The following is a 21,874-nucleotide window of genomic DNA, read 5'->3' as shown; positions in this document are numbered from 1 at the left end:
CGAGTATCTTCTACTTTATTAATTATCCACTTTCCTTGTTATTTAATCAATTTCTGTTCCTTTATTTTGGCTATTTCTCTCTTGTTGGTTTTTGTCAACTTGTAAGAGTTCATTGTGCAAAGATATTTATTACATTTTAATTTTTACTATATATTTAATATTAACTTCTTGGGGTAAAACTCCTTGGTGGGCCTGTGGTTAGGGCTCCATGCTCCCACCTCTGGGCACACTGGGTCAAGCCCTTGTTGGGGAACTAAGGTCATGAGTGCCCTGTGGCATGCCCAAAAGATAAATTAACTTTTAAAAATCTGTTTTTCGCATGTTACCAAAGATCTACTGGAGAAGTGATAGGCTACCCACTCCAGTATTCTTGGCCTTTCCTTGTGGCTCAGCTGGTAAAGAATCTGCCTGCAATGTGGGAGACCTGGGTTTGATCCCTGGGTTGGGAAAATACCCTGAAGAAGGGAAAGGCTACCCACTCCAGTATTCTGGCCTGGAGAATTCCATGTACTGTATAGTCCATGGTGTCGCAAAGAGTCGGACACAACTGAGTGACTTTCACTTTCTTTATAGATGCGTATCTTACAGCCTTAAGAAAAATTTCCCACCCAAACCTACTCTTGTGGATCTATCTGCACATTTTAAAACTTTTCTTCTACTGGTTTTTATTTCAGTGATGTAGTCCAAGTGGATTTTATTTTGTATGTAACATAGCAGTCTAACTTGCAGCTGGAAACCCATTATTCAGGACTACATAAAATAAATCAATCTCCACCTTTCTGCAATGTTTGATGTTAACCTTAGACTTTTTCCTATCACATATAATCCTTTGATATGTGTATGTGTGTGTATGTTTACATGTACACACATACATACACAAATACTACATGTTTACCATGATGTTTTTTATTCTTCTTCAGTTTGCTTTCTTTGCTTAAAATGCTGAGAAGGAACTCCAGTGTATGGCTCCACCTCAGTCTTTTAAAAGCATGTTGTCTTAAGAATTGACAAACCTGACTCACTAAGCCATAGCCAATTAACTGTTCCCAGATGAAGAAGTCCCCATGGTAACATTTTCAGCTGCCCCAGCTTTCTAGGGCCTGCCCTGAATTGCTGTTGTTTAGTCGCAAAGTTGTGTCCGACTCTTTTGAAACCCCATGGACTGTAGGCCACCAGGTTCCTCTGTCCATGGGATTTCCCAGGTGAGAATAACCGGAATGGGTTGCAATTTCCTTCTCCAGGGAATTGTCCCAACCGAGAGATCAAACCCACGTCTCTTGCATTGCAGGCGATCCTTTACCCCTGAGCCGCCAGGGATGCCTGCTCTGAATGGTGAGCCCAAATCTCTCCAGGGTTCTTTACTCAATTCCCCAAGGAGGGAATCACAGTACCTGCCTCTACAAAAAAAGGACAGCCTTCTACTGGGTCACCTTCCATCAGTCAGCTCCACAGTCTCTCAACATTCTGTGCTTGGTGGCTTTCTTAATGAGTTGCAGGTCTGACTTCTCCCTGCATGAAAAAGAATTTAAAGCACCACTGTTCTACTGCTGACCTTTTTTGGTGCTTTTTAATCTATGGGAGGTTGGGGGTAGATATAGTTAAAAATAACTGAAGACTCCTGCAATATTTATTGATCTCTCATCAATCTTTGATTCCATAGACAGGTACCACTTAGTCAAGCCATATGATTTTGATATTGATTCAAGGTTTTTAATCTTCCCTCAGAGCTTTTACTGCCACAGAATTGCAAGCAGGGTTCATTCATTCCTCAAATATGTATTGATGCCACTGTTTACCAAGCCCTGTGTTAAGTACTGTGTATATACTGGTGAGCAGAATCATCACAATGCTGGGTAGTTATGGATTGCTTTGAACAAATTCTAATCCCAAATGTGATTAAAAACATACTTTGTCCTCAACTCTCCTTTGAAGCATCTATTTAAATATTTGATGCAGATTTAGCCTCCCTTATGTCTTCCTGCCACAAGAAACAACAAGATCAGCATCTTTTCCTATTGAAAAGAGAAGGTATTTAATGCTGTAGGCACCACCACGGCACTTTCCAAATGATTTTTGTCTGAATAGTTTAGTGTCTTTTTAACAGAACTAATATTGTTGATATGGGTTAAAGATCATTTGGTGTTCAAAAAATATTTATTGAGTCCTTATTATATGTTAGACACACTATTCTAGGATTGAGACCCAGAGGCTATTTTTTTTTTTCCTGCCATGGACTCCTTTAGCTTAAATATATGAAATCCTTCTCAGAACAATATTTTTATAAATTCATAAGTTAAAATAGATTGTGCTAAAAAAAAAAATACATTGTGCTGCAAAGAAAACCAATCGCCCTATACCTTGGTTAACAATGTTAACTCATTTATTTAAGCCCTGATATTGTCTTTAAATTAAAAAAAAACTATTAATTTTAATGGGAAATTTTATTATGTATTACATCTTACATCTTAACCTAAGACAGTCAAATAATTTTCAAAGATTTAAATATATATGGGATATTTATACAGATATATATCCTATATAACCAGACATGCAAATGTAATAAAACTTTGTATAAGCAATAACAACAAATTTGAAAGTAAGCTAACAAATAATCCAATGAAGGCTTATTGTACTCACCCAAAGAAGGAGTGAAGACTGGATCGATGATGTATGTATAGGGAAAGATGAGGGCGTTTGACATTAGAAATCTCATTATTCTTTGTACACTATTTTCTTCATAGACGTTTCAATCTTCTGGAGGTTCATTGTTACTGAGGTCAAATTTTGCTTAAAATAAGCTTAACATTTTATCTCTACAGCAAAAATAAAAGCAAAACACATGCACACAACAGACCAAAGGGTTGTAAGAAATGAAGATGCTTCTTCTTCATCTCCTGCTTGGTTGTCGTTATTCCATTGCTAAGTCGTGTCCAACTCTGCAACCCCATGGACTGCAGCACGCCAGGCTCCTGTGTCCCCTACTATCTCCTGGAGTTTGCTCAAATTCATGTCCATTCACAGGCAAAGCAAACATGTTTGTATTCATCAGAACAGGGCAATTCGTTCTGATATAAATTTGTTTCCCAAGATACTCTGACTACAAAAACCTCTTTTGAGTGAATTGATGAGTGTGTCTTCACCTGCAATCACAATATTGACACAATTTCTCATACTGTGTATATTTAGTGTGTTTTGGGTAAAATTTGCTTTACATTGGGCATAAAACAAAGTTTGCCAAAAGGCTTTTTTACAAGTTATATTGCTGAAAAGTCATTAACTGAACATTCATTTGGTGAGATACATCTATTAGCCATTAGCATATAATTCTATAGACAAAACTTGAGAGTCCACGGATTCAGCTAGGGGTTAAAAAGAAAAACTGAACAAAACAGACACAAATACTTGCCTCTAAGGATCTCATATTCCTCACAATCTACACAGATGATAATTCTGTTCACAAGGTCAATTTGTTCAGCTCATAGGAGGTGCAATTTGTTCCTTTTTTATAATACCAAGTCCCAAGTCCCAACACAGTCCTCCTCAAAATCAAAGTCCCAAGGAAGTACAATTATTCTGTTAAAGGTTTGTTTACTTAGATGTTTGCCATAGTCTCCAAAATCTTCCATCCAGATCATGTCTTTGATGCTACTTGATCTAGATCAAGGATAGGCAAAGTATTGCCCTAGGGCTAAACCCATTATCTCCTGTGTTTTGCAAACAAAGTTTCATGGGATCTACACTACACTAGCAAGAGTTGAATACATGTGACAAAGATCCTCTAGCCTACAAAGTCAAAAGGTATATTCTGACTCTTTATTTTAAAAAGTTTGGGGAATACATGTAAATCCATGGCTGATTCATGTCAATGTATGACAAAAACCACTACAATATTGTAAAGTAATTAGCCTCCGACTAATAAAAATAAATGAAAAAAAAATAGGAAGGGAAAAAAATAAAAAAATAAAAAGTTTGCCCATCTGACCTAAATTTCTAGAGTTACAAGTGTTATTGAATATCTGAGCAGATCTAAAGAAGCTTCTTAAGAGAAGTGGCCTTGGTTACAGATTTTCCTATAGCTCTTACAAAGCAAATAAGAAATAAAACTTCTTAAGAAGGAATCGTCACTTTCTAATTTTCTAATACCAGAATTCTCATTGCTCTGGTGCTTAATGGGTATAATAATACACTTAGAACTCTTGGGTGATTTCTTCCTCATTCTTTGGATAAGATTGACCTCTTAAATGCAATTTAAATGCAATTTACAAGGTGCCTCCTGTTCTAGCCTCACATACTTTGGTCTGTTTCTTCTCACTACCCCTGTTAGGACCACATGATTCTGCTTTGGGCAAACCTGTGTCCTCCTTGTAAATTCGTTTCTTTAGTCTAGAGAGCAATTTTCACTCCCCAGGTCTTATGTGGGTTAATTCCTACTCATTTTCAGATTTCTGACTTTTTGTTGCTGTGGGAAAGATTTTTCTGATTGTTTTTTCTGTCCCATCTCTCTAAAAGTTAGACTTTCAGAGCACCTGTATGGCTCAGCAGCAATAAATCCACCTGCAATGCAAAAGGTGCAGTTTTGATCCCTGAGTTGGGAAGATCCTCTGGAGAAGGAAATGGTAACGCACCCCAGTATTCTTGCCTGGAGAATCCCATGGACAGAGTTGCCTGTGGTGGTCACAAAAAGAGTTGGATAAGACTTAGTGCCCCAAAACAACAACAAATTTCTCTTTTACAGTAATTTTCAGAATATGCTATAAAAACATATACATTTACACTATTTAATTTCTGTCTTCCTATCAGATTCCATAATGTGTGGGACCAGTCTGTTCTGCTTGTGGCTAGATCTTCAATGCTTAGCTAGTACCTTATTAGTTAATCAAATTTGTGAAATGAACTTATGAACACCACAGAACACTCATACATCAGATATTTAACAGTGAATTTATTCTCAGCTCTTGCTAGGAGGGTCAATGTAAGAATGTAGCACCTAAATGTTTTCCTGAATTTCTTATACAATTATCTAAAATTGTTCCATATTGATAAATGTATCAGAATTTAATGCTAACATAGTTTGGAGGGAATAGTGTCTGTTTTTTTTTTAAGTTAGCAAAAGAACAATATAGTTTGTTGTGTTTCTCTTTCTCCTGGAAGCCAAGAAGTTCAAAAGTAAATGTAATTTTTATTTACAGGAATGTTCTCCAAACCCAGATTCCTGGTAAAAATTCTTTCTTCTTTCTTTACATGTTGTGTTAGGCTTTTATTCACTTTACAAATCTGTTAGATATTTGCTTTATGTCAAGTTGCCTCAATTTTGAGTAATTATAACTTGATCCTGTTTAAGACTCATAACTTTTCTCACTAGAGCAAGTCCAGATCTGAAAAATTGCTAAGAATGAAAGCTACAACTGGTGGTTCTGAGTGTCCTGAATTAAATTATATGACTGACTTCAATGTGGGAAAGGGGCTGGGGAGGGATGGTGTCCTTGAAGTCACTTTTTTTTTACAGCAGCAAACTAAACTGGAGTCAGTTATCCACTCCTCATGGAATTCAAACAACTTATTAGTACTGATTAGTACACTGCGGAAGCAATTCAGCAAAAACTCAGAGCTTCTTGAGCCATAAGTGTGGGACAGAGCCTTGCCTCTGTGTATCTAGTTTGAAACTAGGACCTGCTGGGCCACTTCTTGCTTCCATGATAGGCTGGTTTTCAAATTACTTCTCTTGTCTCCTTAAATAGAGCCAGGGGGTGGGAGTGGATGGGAGAGAAGGTGACTTAAAAGAGTTCATCCCTTTAGGAGGTGGGGGAACTTAATCACAAGTCTGCACTCGCTTCAGATGATTAAACAATGAGTGTTTATAAAATCAAGAAAAATATTTTCCCTCCAGAGTTTTCATTTCAAAGAGTTCTCTGTGCGTTCTGGCTAATTTAAAAAGAGCCCCATAGGGTGCTTATTTTTTTTACACATATATTGCCAGAGTAGTTCCTGTTTTGGTTTAAATGTGTTCCTTCTTTTTAGTCAGATGAAAGAGAACTTTCTTTAAAAAGAACTTGTCTGCTGATCCTGTTTGTTAGAATGAGCCTAAATAAAGCTTCTGTTAAGAGTTTAACTGTTGAGCTAAGTCCTCTCAGCTAAATTATCTGGCAATTTTCATTCTTAGTTGGGCTATGTAACTGGAGTGCCCTTATTATCCTCTTTCCTACCTGCAATGTCTGCCTCCCCTGAGGACTCCTCTGAAGTAAATATCTTGAGGAAAGGGCTTTTTCTCTCAATTCAGTTGGCTTATTCTGCGTGGAGTGTGATGTTGGGGTGTGTGTGTGGGGAATATGCTAGGCACCTTAAGTGAGTAAGTCATTAATTCTGCAGCAGGCAATGACCTAAGAGAAGAGTGGCTCAATCAACCCGTGAAAAAATGTCATCTCGAAGGCTTTAGACAAATGTCTAAAGGGGAAGGGCCGTGGAAAGAGGAGGTAGAAGCCCCCAGAGTTGGCCCCCATCACCCTCGCAGGCTACTATAACAAGAAGCTTTCAGTCAAGAGGAAATTCTGGTATGATACAACAGGAAAAATAACTAAACAAGCAAGCAAGCAGAGAAACAACACACTGAACATGGATGAAACTCAAAACTTTATGCTAAGTGGAAGAAGTCTGATAGAAGATACAAGTCTGAGATAGGGGGCAAGAGGACAGGGCACAACCACTAAAAGGAAGACACAGCTGTTACGGATGCAACATAAACTGGTTAGAACCTTCTAGGTGCAAGATGGCAGAAGATTCGACTTCCTGTGGACCTTGAGCCTCATTATATGCTCACTGTAATACGTCAGCATGCTGAATGACATGCCCACCGACACCATGACAGTTCCAAGGCCAACCATAAAAAGCCAAAAAGTGGCCGAATTCTTCGAAATTACTGCTCCTGGTTCAAAATAGGTGGGCTAATCCTGCCATTCGTTAGCCTATTGCCCAGCCATAAAAACTAACCACCCCATATTTGGTGGCCACTCTTGCCTTCTGAAACTCCAATGCTTTGGCCACCTGATGCAAAGAACTGACTCATTGAAAAAGACCCTGATGCTGGGAAAGATTGAAGGCAAGAGAAGGGGACGACAGAGATGAGATGGTTGGCTGGCATCACCGACTTCATGGACATGAGTTTGAGCAAGCTTCGGGAGTTGGTGATGGACAGGGAAGCCTGGTGTGCTGCAGTCCGTGGGGTCGCAAAGAGTCGGACAGGACTGAGTGAATGAACTGACTGACTTGCCTTCTGAGAAGCTTCCCAGGTGGTGCTAGTAGTAAAGAACCCGCCTGTCAATGCAGGAGATGTAAGAGACGGGGTTTTGATCTCTGGGTCGGGAAGATGCCCTGGAGAAGGAAATGGCAACCCACTCCCGTATTCTTGTCTGGAGAATCCCATGGAGAGAGGAGCCTGGTGGGCTATAGTCCGTGGGATCACAAAGAGTTGGACACGGCTGAATGACTAAGGACGTGCCTTCTGAGATGGACTGCATTCTGCCTATGGAATGTGTATCTCTCTAAATAAATCCCTGTGGTTCGCTTCTGAATTCTTTCCCGAGGGAAGCCAAGGAACCTCACTTGGTGGCCTGTCCCAAGGCCTCGCCTGAGACCTGGGACATGACCATCCTCTCTGTGTTCTATTCTCCTGCAACAAGGCCATGGATTCTATGATTGCCATACATAAAAAGTCCAGAATGAGCAAATCTATAGACAGAAAGTAGGTTATTGGTTTCCTGGGACTGGGACAGCCAGGGTTAAGATTGAGATTTTGTTGAGGGAGATGAAAATGTTCTGAAACTGACTATGATGATGGTTGCACAAGTTGATAAGTTATCTCAAAATCACTGAAAGGTACACTTGAAATGGATGAATTTTATTTTATGTAAAATATATCTCAATAAGGCTTTTTTTCAGAAAGGTGAGATCATCCATTCAAGGGGACTAAGGATAGAATTTTCAAGGATAAAGATAAAGTGCACATTTTAACTCTCATAGCCCCCACCATCTAAAGATTGTACAGAGAGGTTTGTTTCTACAGGGAGATCCATTCCTGAGTGCTGTATCTCTTATTACAATTTCAATGTCTGAATCTACTTGTGTAATAAAGAGTAAGGTCAGACATTTAAAACAACAGGGAGACAGACCATTTCTTGCATGTGACGGTGGTCATCACAGTCAAACTTCAAATCAGTTTTCAGAAGATGAGAATGTTTCCTGTATTTTGTTGAAAATGATGGAAAGATTTAGAGACTGCTATTAAAACACATGCAAATATAGAATGTTTTCAACACATGCAGTAATGCTAATAATGGACCCTTTGCTTTTGCATTCAACTAAATCAAACTGTATTATAAATATTATCTAGGCTGAAGATTGGTTTTGCCTCACTTATAAGAATTTACTAGCCAAGTGGATAAGAATATAAGATAATAGGAAGTTTCTTACTTTATTTCCTTTAGCAAATATAATGCAATTTGATATGCTAATCACAGCCTTCCCATTCCTTTTTTTTTTCTTTAGAGGATACTCCTCTATAGCTAGGACTTCCCTGGTGGCTCAGAGGGTAAAGCGTTTGCCTTCAATGCAGGAGACCTCTATAGCTAGAACATAAGTCCTTTCAGGAATATTGTATCTAACTTGCTATGCCTTACAGATGAATACATCCTAAATTGCATTTTCCAATGGGATTTTAACCCTTTTATTCCTGCTAAAGTATATCCAAATGCATGATGATGGTTTTCACAGTCACGTCAGATATCTATATGTAGGGTTTCATATTTATTTATCACACTTACTTTTGCAACTTGGATGCTCCTTTCTTTTAGTTGGACATTTCATTTGAGAGGGATGAGGTGACATTACTTAATGCATGTAAACCTTAATTTACTTTGAGATTTTATCTATTTATTTATTTTGGCCACACTGAGTGGCATTAAGGATCTCCAAGTGGGCCAGGCCAGGGGTCAAACCCATACTCCCTGCAGTGGAAGCCTGGAGTTTTAACTATTGGACCTCCAGGGAAGTCCCTACTATTTTAAATTCAAGTTCCTTAAAAAGGACAAACTGCTGCTTTTCCTAAAAGTGAACAAAGGCATGGACTATACCAACATTTGATTAGATGATTATCTTATCAAGCTTCCTGAGTATTAGCTTCTCTTTTGAGAGTAACATATGGACATCACTATATACTCTCACTTGCCTATTGTTTCAGAAGCTGAGAAAAATGCATTTTACCCAGACTGCAGAACCTCAGAAAAGCAAATATGTTCACTTAAAACATATTTGATACTTAAAAGGCAGCTTTTTACAGAGTGAAGTAAGCCAGAAAGATAAAGACCAATACAGTATACTAACGCATATATATGGAATTTAAAAAGATGGTAACGATAACCCTATATGCAAAACAGAAAAAGAGACACAGATGTACAGAACAGACTTTTAGACTCTGTGGGAGAAGGCGAGGGTGGGATGTTCAGAGAGAACAGCATTGAAACAAGTACACTATCAAGGGTGAAACAGATCACCAGCCCAGGTTGGATGCATGAGACAAGTGCTCAGGGCTGGTGCACTGGGAAGACCCAGAGGGATGGGATGGAGAGGGAGGCGGGAGGGGGGATCAGGATGGGGAACACATGTAAATCCGTGGCTGATTCATGTCAATGTATGGCAAAAACCACTACAATATTAAAAAAAAAAAAGGCAGCTTTTACGTATTAAATTAGTATGCTACTTTTTTTAAGGGACAAGATTTCTATTTGAGATAGTATATGCTTGGATATGAAGTTTGTTTGCTGGTTTTATTTATTTACTTATCTTTAGTAAGAAGAGAGACTTTATTTATTTACTTAGTTTTTGGCTGACCTGGGTCTCCATTGTTGCACATGGGATTTCTCTAGTTGCAGTGATCGGAGGCTACTTTTTGTTGCAGTGCGCAGGCTTCTCATTGCTACAGCTTCTCTTGTTGTGGGCATAGGTTTTAGGCATATGGGCTTCAGTAGCTGTGATGGCGCAGGGGCTCAGTTGCTCCGAGGCATGTGTAATCTTCCCAGACCAGGAATCAAATCCATGTCCCTCGCATTGGCAGACGGATTCTTTATTCACTGTGCCACTGGGGAAGTAAGTCCTGTTTGCTGAATTTAAATTGTAGAATGTTGCCATTACTTTTTAAAGCAGTTATTCTGAAACATTAGTGCTAAACTGTTTCTCATTTAGTAGGTCTAGAGGCAAAAGTTCGCATTTCTATCAGTTTCCTGGGGTGATGTTGGGATGGCTAGCCCAGGCTCACACTTTGAAACCTGGCTGCCCTATTGGTTTGGCAGGAAGGGGAGGTCCATGTCTTCCATATTCAGAAAGTTATAACTACTATAGGCCAGGGCCATAACTTACAAGAACTTTGTATGATTCCTCAAGGCCTTCAATTTTCCAAAGTCGATTCCTATCATCTGTCTCTTTCCCCACACTATTGTTAAACGGTAAAACTGAAGTAGACTCTTGGTGCTGGGAAGATACAGATAAACATCCAATAAGCGTGAACAGTGGGGGATTGCCCCAGGAGACAAGAGTTGATGGTGGCAGCTTTGAAAAGAAAAAAAAGTGAGTGAAGTCCTAGGGTCTGCTAAAAGGAAGCATGAGAAGGAGAAGCATGTTACACCCTCAGTCCTGTCTGACTCTTTGCGACTTTATTGACTGTAGCCCGCCAGGCTCCTCTGTCCATGGGATTCTCCAGGCAAGAATTCTGCAGTGGGCTGCCATGCCCTCCTCCAGAGGATCTTCCCCACCCAGGGATGGAGTCCCTGTCTCTTGCATCTCCTGCATTGCAGGAGGATTCTTTACCACTGAGCCACCAGGGAAGCTGGCGAGAAGACGACAGACACAAAAGCGACCCTTTCTGCTGCTCTCCAGTTCTTTGACCTGAGCCCTCAAAGCTCACTGGAATCCGCTTAGTTGTTGGAGGAGGACTGTGGGACCAACCCACTTCCCAGTTCCTTCTGCCAATTCAAGTCAGAGGAGAAGCGATATGCTAAAATAGTCTAAAATAGAAGGTATTTTTTTCTGCTTTCTCTTATCTGCCCCTAGGGATAGTTTTCATTCCAATGAACTTATTTTATTTGGCAGATTAATGTTTTAATATGTCCTTTGATTCATTTTTCAGTGAGCCTTTTAAGAAATATAGCTGTATTTTCCAGGATATGTCAACCATGAGAACTCTCCCAAGCTGCCTTGAATTTTATTTTTTTTTCCTTTCTACTATCTCTACTAATTTCTAAAATGTTTTATACCTTTATAAGGTTTTATTTCTCATGATCCCTTTAGAAAAGGTAGTATCAGGAATTCGCCTCCAAGTTTTGTAGTGTAGACTAGGGTTTAAATCTGGTTGTAAAACCTTGAGTAAATTACTTATTTTCTTTAGGAATGAAACCTCATATGTTAAATGCAGACAATTATACTTACCTGGTGGTGTTTCTGGGAGAATTAAATGGGATGCCTCTAAAATACTTAGTACATGGGAATTCTCTGGTGGTACACTGGTTAGGACTATATGGTCTTACTGCTGAGGGCCCAGGTTCATTCCCTGGTTGGGGAATCCCAACAAGTGGAGTGGCACGGCCAAAAATAAATAGATACATAAATAAATAAAAAGTAAAAATAAAATGGGCTTCCCAGGTGGCGCTAATGGTAAAGAACTTGCCTGCCAATGCAAGAGATGTAAGAGATGCAGGTTCGATCCCTGGGTGGGGAAGATCCCTCGGAGAAAGGCATGGCAACCCACTCTAGTATTCCTGCCTGTAGAATCCTATGGACAGAGGAGCTTGGCGGGCTTCAGAGGAGCCTGGGAGGCAAATAGTTGGACGTGACTGAATTGACTTCTCAAATGCAAAAAAATAAAAGAGAATACTTAGTACAGTGTTTGGTTCACCTTCAATGATGTTAATTTGTATGATCATTGTTTAGTTCAGTTGCTCAGTTGTGTCCGACTCTTTGCCACCCCATGAATTGCAGCATGCCAGGCCTCCCTGTCCATCACCAACTCCCGGAGTTTACTCACACTCATGTCCATCGAGTTGGTGATGCCACCCAGCCATCTCATCCTCTGTCGTCCCCTTCTCCTCCTGCCCCCAATCCCTCCCAGCATCAGGGTCTTTTCCAATGAGTCAACTCTTCGCATGAGGTGGCCAAAGTATTGGAGCTTCAGCTTCAGCATCAGTCCTTCCAATGAACACCCAGGACTGATCTCCTTTAGGATGGACTGGTTGGATCTCCTTGCAGTCCAAGGAACTCTCAAGAGTCTTCTCCAACACCACAGTTCAAAAGCATCAATTTTTTCGGCACTCAGCGTTCTTCATAGTCCAACTCTCACATCCATACATGACCACTGGAAAAACCATAGCCTTGACTAGACGGACCTTTGTTGGCAAAGTAATGTTTCTGCTTTTTTTTTTTTTCTCTTCCCCACTACCACAAATTATGCAGTCAAGTTTCCCACATTTGGGGAAATTGCAGGGGTCAGCACATCCGGAGTGCAATGGATAAGCCTCGCCCTGGGAAAACCACCTTCATGATCATGGTATCTCCCCTGCCAGGTAAGTATTGTTTCTGCTTTTTAATATGCTACCTAGGTTGGTCATAACTTTCCTTCCAAGGAGTAAGTGTCTTTTAATTTCATGGTTGCACTCACCATCTGAAGTGATTTTGGAGCCCCCCAAAATAAAGTCTGACACTGTTTCCACTGTCTCCCCATCTATTTCCCATGAAGTGATGGGACCAGATGCCATGATCTTAGTTTTCTGAATGTTGAGCTTTAAGCCAACTTTTTCACTCTCGTCTTTCACTTTCATCAAGAGGCTTTTTAGTTCCTCTTCATTTTCTGATCATTGTTACTGCTACTCAGAAGCAACTCTTTAATCCTTTTTCCCAACTGCTTTCACAAGAACAGTTTTGCCCCAGATCTATACTTGTCACTGTCTGGTTTCTAGTTCTCTTATGTTTCTTGGTCTAAACTAGTACAAGGGTCTTAGTTTGTGCCCTTGAATTCATATCTAAGCAAAGCAAAGAAGGTTGGCAGGTGGGGAGGCTCCTAAACGTAGTCTGCTTCCCGTGGATAATCAAGAAAAGAATAAACAAAAGGCATTAAGTCTCTAGTTGAAGAGATGAGCCCACATGAAAGCTAAATTATTTAAAGATTTAAATAAGAATTAGAGACAAAAAAAAAAGTCACTTCAAATGACCCCAATTTAATTCATCATCCTTAGGACTTTCTAAAACATAAATCTGATCATTTCACTTCCCTGCTCAAAACACTCACTCTCCCCTCACTGCCAGGTACCAATGGCCCTCTCTACTCACCAGTTTTTTCAGCAATATTTATCTTCCTCAGAGTGGTTTAAGTCTTTAAAATACTTCCAGATCGGGTCTCCTCTTTTTCTTCCTTCCAGAGACCTATCTATGGGCGAACTTTACTGATCAGAGATCACTTAGCAGAGATCACTCACTTTGGGGACTGGCTTCCTTATCTCTTTCTGCCCCATACACACCCCAAAATAAATACCCTGTCTCTATTTGCTATTAACACTCTGTAAAGAACTCTCCTGCTTGAGCCTGTACTTGTTGATTTAGCTGTGAGTTTTCTAAAGCAAGCACCAAGGACACCTAGGACTCTGGAAGTAAATTTACAACAGAGGACACTATAGTTAATACTTTAGTGAATGCCTTCAGCAACAAGGAGGCTCATCCAGTTCAGCAAGGGAATCTCTGGGCCTGAAGGTGCCTTTGGGGAGGGAGGGGCCAGATAAGGAGCAAGGCCTTTGCTGAGTGGGGATTATAGGGAGGGGGACCTTTCAGAAAAGGGTGGTGGGGGAGGCCTACTGGACAACCTTGTGAACTGTAATACAGCCATTGAAAAAAAAAAATCTGGGACTTTCCTAGCAATAATGCAGGAAGCCAGGATCACAGGGATGAAGTGGAAGCCTGGAGTTTAGGAAGGACTCCTTGTGAACAACTTCAGGATAGAACAGTAATGTGAGAGAGTGGCAAATGACACCCCTGTGTAATCTGATATATAAAAATACTAAAATGTGTCTACATAACACGTGGAGAAATAACACAAGAAACCCTAAATGGGAACGATGTGGACACTACCACAGTATTTCTTAAGCAGCATATCCAAGTCACTTTGGTCTCCATTTCCTTTGCTTTGGAAATGCAGCCTATCCTAAAACATTTATTCTAAAACACTATGGAGTAATCTAACACTTATGGGAGCCAGAAAGACAGGGCCACAGAGGTGAGTTACTTATCTTCTCAAATATTGACTGTCCGATTTTAAGCAAGACAACTTGCTCTGTGTGATCTGTCAGCTGACAAACTGCAAGTCACGTTGTTTTTGTTATCAGTTGTTTTTTGTTATTGTTTGTTTTTTTTTGTGGGTTTTGTGTGTGTGTGTGTGTTTGCAAGTCATGGTTTTGATGGACTCATTTGTATTTAGATGTCTAACATCAGTCAACAGCATTTACTATGTGTTGGCCTGTTTCTTAGGCATTCACAATAGTGAATGACAGAAGATGCCTGCCCTTTGAGAATTTACAGACCAGAAAGGAAGAGGGATTAGTAAACATAGTAAATCTAGTATGTCTGATCAGTACCAGGGCAAGGACAAGAGGAAGCAGAATACTGTAGACACACAAGTCCAGAGAGTTAGGGAAATCTTGGAGGATAAGCAGATATTAGCTAGGAGAAAAAAAAAAAAGGGAGGTGATATTCCAGGCAGTGGGAATAACATATCCAATGAATAGCATAAAAGCCTAATTTAGTGTTCTCTTTTTGATGAGTTCCCAAACACTGAAATGCAAAAGGTGACATTTAGTGACTTAAAATTTATTCACTTAAAAAGACCATGCTTTATTTTCTGATATGGATACCTTTCTTACTTTGGGGGTGTTAAAATGTCATCTTTGCCACGAAATGATAGTGACAGCAGATGATAATGTAATTCTTTAAATAACATCTTTGGCAAAATAAGATTTTCAAACTTGTGTTGATTCCTAAATTTTACTAGTCTATGAAATAGAGAAAGAAGTTCATTCCCTCACCCTATATAAAATTTTCTTTTTTTATCTCTCCATTTTTTGGTTAACACAATTACTCAAAAAGTCTACAGGGAGCTGTGATTTGTAAGTCCAGAGCAAACTGTTCAGGTAACAATTGAACTAAGGGATGGGAATATAATCCAGCCCTTTGAGGATTCTAGTTGTCTGATAGTTTCCTCTATAGAAAGTAACTTCTGAACTCTTAAGCACTCCAAAGATCTGACATTTGTCACTTACAGATTTATTTTGAAATCCAGGTTCTTGGATTGTTTTCACATATTCCTTAAGGTTGTTTTTTTTTTTTTTTTTTAAATAGTGCTTTGATTGAAAATTTTATAGGTTTTAGAAATTAATTTGATAATTATATATATTATCACAGGCAATTTAATATACCTATCTATCTATCTAAGGACTTCTCTGGTGGCTCAGACAGTGAAGAATCTGTCTGCAATGTGGGAGACCCAGGTTCGATCCCTGGGTGGGGAAGAGTCCCTGGAGAAGGGAATGGCAACCCACTCCAGTATTCTTGCCTGGAGAATTCCATGGATAGAAGCTACAGGCCATGGCGTCGCAGAGTCAGACACGACTGAGTGACACTTTCAGAAGGCAGGAGGAGAAAGAACAGCTCTCACTCCTTGCCCCACTCTCTGGGTATTCTATCTATGTATGTGGCTTCCCTGGTGACTCAGATAGTAAAGAATCCGCCTGCAAAGTGGGAGACCTGGGTTCGATCCCCAGGTTGGGAAGATCCCCTGGAGGAGGACATAGCAACCCATTCCAGTATTCTTGACTGGGAAATCCCAAGGACTGAAAGAGCCTGCCAGTCCATGGGGTCAAAAACAGTCAGACCCGGCTGAGCAACTAAACAAAATTATTCCACTTAGTCCTAATAACAACCTTTCCATTTTTTGGAGATTACGATGCAGAGAAGTTAAATAACTTGCCTAAGGACACAGAACGAAGAGTTGGGTTTGTAAGTAGTTGGGAGTGCCCTGTAGTTGAGTGTATTAACAAGATGAGAAAGTCCTTTACAAATTCAAAATGTCAAGAAATACCTCCTAGGTTCTTGGATGGGAACGGCGTTACCAAACTTCTGGAAAAATATTACTAAACATATATATGTCCAGATTTGAAAACCATTAGCTATTAACCTTGTCCACTATCTAAAGCTTGCATTTAGGACCAACATTTACCTCCTTTTTTCCCCTCCTGAGTACTCCCTAGATCACCCTAGTGTAAAAGAGTAATTTCTTAAATCCATTTATCTCTTAAAGGAATGATTTAAAGTGGGAAACACACACATACAATAGAAAACAGTGGGAGGAAAACCCCTTCAAGAATATGTGAGTTCAACTTTCTGTTAACTCTATTCTACTGATTTTAAGAAGCATTCAGAAAGGGTCCAGCTGCTGTCTGGGAAGGCAGTTAAAAGTTAGTGGCCATTTCATAATGTATGCAAATGTTAAATCATTATGTAGTACACTTGAAAGTAGCATGATATTGTACATCAAATACATTTCAATGAAAGAAAAAAAATAGTGGAGAAAACATGGGCTGGGAGACAGGAATGAATTCGGATCCTAATATTTTGTTAATTTCATTATTTCTATTTTGTAGATGAGTCAGTTTAAGCTGAAAATTTTTGAAGGAGAAAAACTCACCTGATTTCTAATCTAATGCTCTAATGACTTGATGGTGTAAGGGAAATGAACAGAGCAGATGAGTAAGAGAGGTGGGGGTTAGAAGGATATCAGAAAATCTAAATCTAGGACTATGGTAATTTTAAGGATTTACTTGTTTCCCTATCTCCATTTTGAGTAGTGCAAGAGATTTTACATCCCTAGGGAAGTAATTACCATGACATTTACTTTTAAGCACAGTTCTATCTGTAGAGTCCTAGAAGGAAACGAATGTATCTATTTACCATTATTTTTGATGCACTGATGCATTTATTCAAAGAAAACACTTTCATGTCAATGCTTTTAAATAATTCAGTTTTACTATCTTTTCAAGTATTTATTTCACATATAACTACCAATAATTATTGTGTATAAATGAAAAAATAACCTAGAAGCTATTCTTTCAAGCCCAGTTTTACATATTTCATTCAAACAACAATTTTTTTTCTCCTACTGCTTTATGGTGAATTGTACTTTTCCCTTCATTTCTATACCCTTTGGCGCAGTAGTGTTTTGCAATATTGATGACCAGCTAAGCTCAGGATATTTATTTCCATCTGGTAGAGTTCAACTTCTGCCTCTTGTTTGCTTTCTCCATCTGCCCAGCTCACCATCTTTTTTTTTCTTTTCCCCTCCTCTTTAATGGAGTTCGGGTTAACCCTCTCGCAGGCCTAATCGTTTCAGCAGGCTCATGCCTTCGTATTCCCCCCCTCCCCGCCCACCCCCCAGTTTGGCAAGTAGGACTTCAAGTAACCTTAAATGTCTGTGCCTAGTACTTTCACAACCTTCAAATTTTATCTTTTCCTGTTTTATAAAGGACAGCAAAACGCGAAGGCTGAGACAGTTACTTAGTTTAAAGAAAGAAACAACCTTTGGTTTTGTGCGTAAACGGTGTAAAATGCATTCTATAGATTTTTTTCTGTTTATAGATTAAACGTTACGGTTACCATACTTATCTTCAATAACAGGCTTTCTTATCAGTTTTAAGATGGGTTCAGTAAGGACTCCATTCTTCTCTCCTTTTGACTCTTGATGTCACTATACAGCAACCATAAAAGGCTTACTAACCCTCGAGAGCCGGTTCGCTCCACTTTTCTCCACACTCCCTGTATCCTCAGCACTGGTACCCGCACCCCGCTGCTCATCCTGCCCGTGGAGCCAGCCACGTAGACTCCGCGTCGGGGACAGGATGTAAACACCGAGTACAGTCAGCGGGCCAGGCAGACGTATCCGTGCCGCCGGCGCGGGTGTACACAGCCTAAGCCGGGCTGCTTTTATCTGCACAGCATTAAGCCTCCTCGCAGGCTAGCCCGGGCAGAGTACTCTTGCAGAGGATGCGCTGGCGAGGAGCCTGGAGTTGCCGGAGCGGGAAGGAGGAGCTAGGGCTGGGGGGGCGGGGCTTTCACACGCGCACCCCTGGTTTCCTCCTTCCCTAGCCACTTGCTCCCCCTTCTCCGGCTGCCACTCCGGGGTTTATTTGTTTACAAGCGGATTACGTCAGCTCCTCCCTCTCTTCCCAGTCTATGGACCCGCCCCCCTGGCCCCTTTTTCCCGCCCCCTCCGACTCCGAATCTGCTTGCGTCACAATGGTGCGGCCTCTGGATTGGCTGGAGACGGCCGTCACGCTCCAGCTACGCCACTTCCTTTCCGCGGCTCTATAAAAAGTGCTGCACCACCCCTTTATCTCTTAGCCCCGTCGGAGCTGGAAATGCAACTGTTGGGAGCTTCGGAGGCTGCGGAGCTGGAGGCGGAGGCGGCTGGGGAGGTCCGAGCGATGTGACCAGGCCGCCGTCGCTCGTCTCTTCCTCTTTCCTGCCGCCTCCTGTGTCGAAAATAACTTTTACTATAAAGAAAGGAGAAAAAAAGTAGCCGTACGCCGCTCACGCTCTCTCTCCCTCTTAGCCCTCTGACTCGTGAGGGAGCCCGGGGTGGCCGCTCCTCCGTCGGGGCCGCGCCGCCGAGCCCCGGCCGCCCCGGGCCGCCCCCGCCCGCCGCCCCCATGCATCCCTTCTACAGTCGGGCCGCCACCATGATAGGCGAGATCGCCGCCGCCGTGTCCTTCATCTCTAAGTTCCTCCGCACCAAGGGGCTCACGAGCGAGCGACAACTGCAGACCTTCAGCCAGAGCCTGCAGGAGCTGCTGGCAGGTGAGCGGGCCGTGGTGGCAGGAGGGCGAGGGACGCCGAGGAGGGGGGGGACGCGGCCGCACTTGCCGGGGCCGGGCCGTCGGGGCCGCGGGAGTCTCCGCAGCGCCCCGGGCGACCGCGCTCGAGTCCGGCCGCGGGACAGTGGCTGGCGTGCCGGCGGCCGCTAACGGCGGGTCCCAGGGAGGGTTTGGGGGTTGGGTCGAGGGCGCTCCCTGGCCCCCCGCGGTTGGCCAACGGCGCGGGGGGGAGAAGAAAACTGACGCACAACAAAGAAACTAAAGCCGACCGAGGCGGGAGCTGCGGTTCTCGGACGTTCCGCGGATTTGGGGGGACAAAGGAGCCACGGGGCTGGGGTGGGTTCGACGCCCCCTCCCCCCACTCCGGTCCAACCGTTGCGGGCTCGGCTGTCCGGCCCGGGGGGTAAAACGGCGCGGCTGCCCCGAAGCCCGCCCGGGACGGACGTGCGGTCTCCCCGCGCCTCCTACCTCTGCCCATTAATCATCGGATTTGTCACCGGCACAATTACAGCCCTGCCCAGAGCGTGGTTTAGGGTGGCTTGTTTTCCTTTCCTTCGGGGTTAACACTCCGGTGGCGCTTCTCCTCCAAAGTCACAAACCCCATTGTGTGCGGCCAGGGTGGGGTGGAGAAAGTAAACAGGTTCCCGCCTGGCCGCCGGTGCCGTCCGGCTGGCGCAGGCTGCGCGCCCGATTCCCGTTTTGGCGGCTCAGCCGGTTGGTTCCCGGAGATTGTTTTGTCCCGTGCAACTGTTATTTCTAAAACCTTGCCCTGCTCGTTTTCCATCCACGCACATCCGCGAATGCGATGCTGGGCTTTTTTAAAAAAAGTTGATACTCGGCATTTTCACTCAAAGGAGCCAACGGAAGAAGGAGACGAAGGCGGGAGCACAGTAACGGCGTCTAAGCATTGTTTTCTTTCTTCTTTTCTTCTATAGAACATTATAAACATCACTGGTTCCCAGAGAAGCCCTGCAAGGGATCAGGTTACCGTTGTATTCGCATCAACCATAAAATGGATCCTCTGATTGGACAGGCAGCGCAGCGGATTGGACTGAGCAGTCAGGAGCTGTTCAGGCTTCTCCCAAGTGAACTCACGCTCTGGGTTGACCCGTACGAAGTGTCCTACAGAATTGGCGAGGATGGCTCCATCTGTGTGCTGTACGAAGCCTCACCAGCAGGAGGTAGCACCCAAAACAGCACCAACGTGCAAATGGTAGACAGCAGAATCAGCTGTAAGGAGGAACTTCTCTTGGGCAGAACAAGCCCTTCCAAAAACTACAATATGATGACTGTATCAGGTTAAGATATAGTCTATGGATGGATCATCTTATAATGGATGGATAAATTTGATTTTTGCTTTGGGTGGGCTCCCCTTGGGGATGGATTATGGAATTTAAACCATGTCACAGCTGTGAAGATCTGGCACAAGATAGAGTGGTAAAAAAAAATTTTTTTTTAAGTGACAGTGCCATAGTTTGGACAGTACCTTTCAATGATTTTAATAGCCTGTGAGTCCAAGTAAATGATCATCTTATTTGCTAGGAGTGAAGTCCTAGGATGGTTTCAGTTTCTCCCAGACATGATACCTAAATTTTTACGTCAGTCCCTTTAATGCAAATCTGTATTTCTCTGCAGTAGAAGTTGCAGAGAAAATTTGCACTATTACACTTAAAAGTTATCCTTTTTGGCAGCTCAATAGGAAAGCTCAACATTTTAAACATGGTAGTACTGGAAATTTTATGACAAGACTTTTACCTAGCACTTAAATATGTATAAATGTATATAAGACAAACTAGTAAGCATGACCTGGGGAAATGGTCAGACCTTGTATTGTGTTTTTTGGCCTTGAAAGTAGCAAGTGACCAGAATCTGCCTTGGCAACAGGCTTTAAAAAAAAAAGACCCTTAAAAAGACACTGTCTCAACTGTGGTGTTAGCACCAGCCAGCTCTCTGTACATTTGCTAGCTTGTAGTTTTCTAAGACTGAGTAAACTTCTTATTTTTAGAAAGTGGAGGTCTGGTTTGTAACTCTCCTTGTACTTAATTGGGTAAAAGTCTTTTCCACAAACCACCATCTATTTTGTGAACTTTGTTAACAGTCATCTTTTATTTGGTAAATTATGAACTGGTGTAAATTTGTACAGTTCATGTATATTGATTGTGGCAAAGTTGTACAGATTTCTATATTTTGGATGAGAAATTTTTCTTCTCTCTATAATAAATTGTTTCTTATCTTGGCATTTTAATCAATCTCTTGTCATGATTATAGAGGTTCAGCTAAAAGAAATACATTTCTCAAAAGACTTAGGTTCTGTAAGCCGTGTGAATGTCAGTTGCACACTGGTCATGCTGAAAAACATTTGTTAAGGAGTAAAGGTGATTTTTGTATACAAATTTAGGTGTTAGAGGGGTAACATACTTTTCTAAAAGTGCTAAAGTTGAAACATTGGACACAGTCCCAAGCTAATGGCATGAAATGAGGATGAGACAAAGGTAACATCAACCAAAAAAAGTTACTCAAAGGATTACATTTCACTGCTTCCCTGTTGAAGTGAAGAGATAAACGTTCCATTCTGGCCCACCTTTGAAAAAGTTATTTTGCCCCATGGATTCCTTGTTCATTTAGAAAATCCTGGGGCAGGTGACCCATAGTCTTAAAGACCAGACTAATCACTGCAGAGATTGGTTGCTTTTTGCCTTTCGTCAGCTGCAAGATTTACATAAAAAATCACTTAAGCTGGAATTCAACAAAAGGTATGTTTGAATTTTTATTCTCAAGTTGAAATGCTGAGTTCTTGCATCATTTTCAGACTTCAGATAAATACTAAGAACCTTAAACAAATGAACACTTCGTGCTCGAGTGTAGATTGCTCCACTAACCCGAATGATAAAGCTGTTTTATTATTATTATTTTTTTAATTTGTTCTATAA

General features: G+C 41.5%; 1 protein-coding gene, 1 long non-coding RNA gene and 1 pseudogene across 3 annotated transcripts; 1 reads left to right on the top strand and 2 right to left on the bottom strand.

Moving 5' to 3' along the window:
- Positions 1-2,482: 2,482 nt before the first annotated feature.
- On the bottom strand, positions 2,483-18,340 carry LOC133044297 (uncharacterized). Of its 2 annotated transcripts, none has more exons than XR_009689913.1 (3): positions 17,849-18,340; positions 9,880-10,148; positions 2,483-4,665 (listed from the first exon to the last, which is right to left on the bottom strand). It is a non-coding gene; the product is annotated as an uncharacterized LOC133044297 (long non-coding RNA). The 2 variants fall into 2 exon arrangements; XR_009689912.1 differs by lacking the exon at positions 17,849-18,340 and adding an exon at positions 10,405-10,587.
- LOC133049274 (U1 spliceosomal RNA) lies at positions 12,433-12,607 on the bottom strand (annotated as a pseudogene).
- A 142-nt stretch (positions 18,341-18,482) lies between the features above and the next one.
- Positions 18,483-21,189, top strand: BTG1 (BTG anti-proliferation factor 1). Its single transcript, XM_061125658.1, has 2 exons — positions 18,483-18,927; positions 19,880-21,189. Exons 1-2 carry the CDS (start codon positions 18,780-18,782, stop codon positions 20,245-20,247), a joined length of 516 nt encoding a protein of 171 aa, XP_060981641.1. The 5' UTR covers positions 18,483-18,779; the 3' UTR covers positions 20,248-21,189.
- The last annotated feature ends 685 nt before the right edge of the window (positions 21,190-21,874 follow it).

This window comes from Dama dama, chromosome 3 (genome assembly GCF_033118175.1).
Source record: "Dama dama isolate Ldn47 chromosome 3, ASM3311817v1, whole genome shotgun sequence".
Lineage (NCBI taxonomy): Eukaryota > Metazoa > Chordata > Mammalia > Artiodactyla > Cervidae > Dama > Dama dama.
The sequence above is the reverse complement of the archived record's forward strand: the minus strand, read 5'-3'. Positions and strand labels throughout refer to the sequence as shown.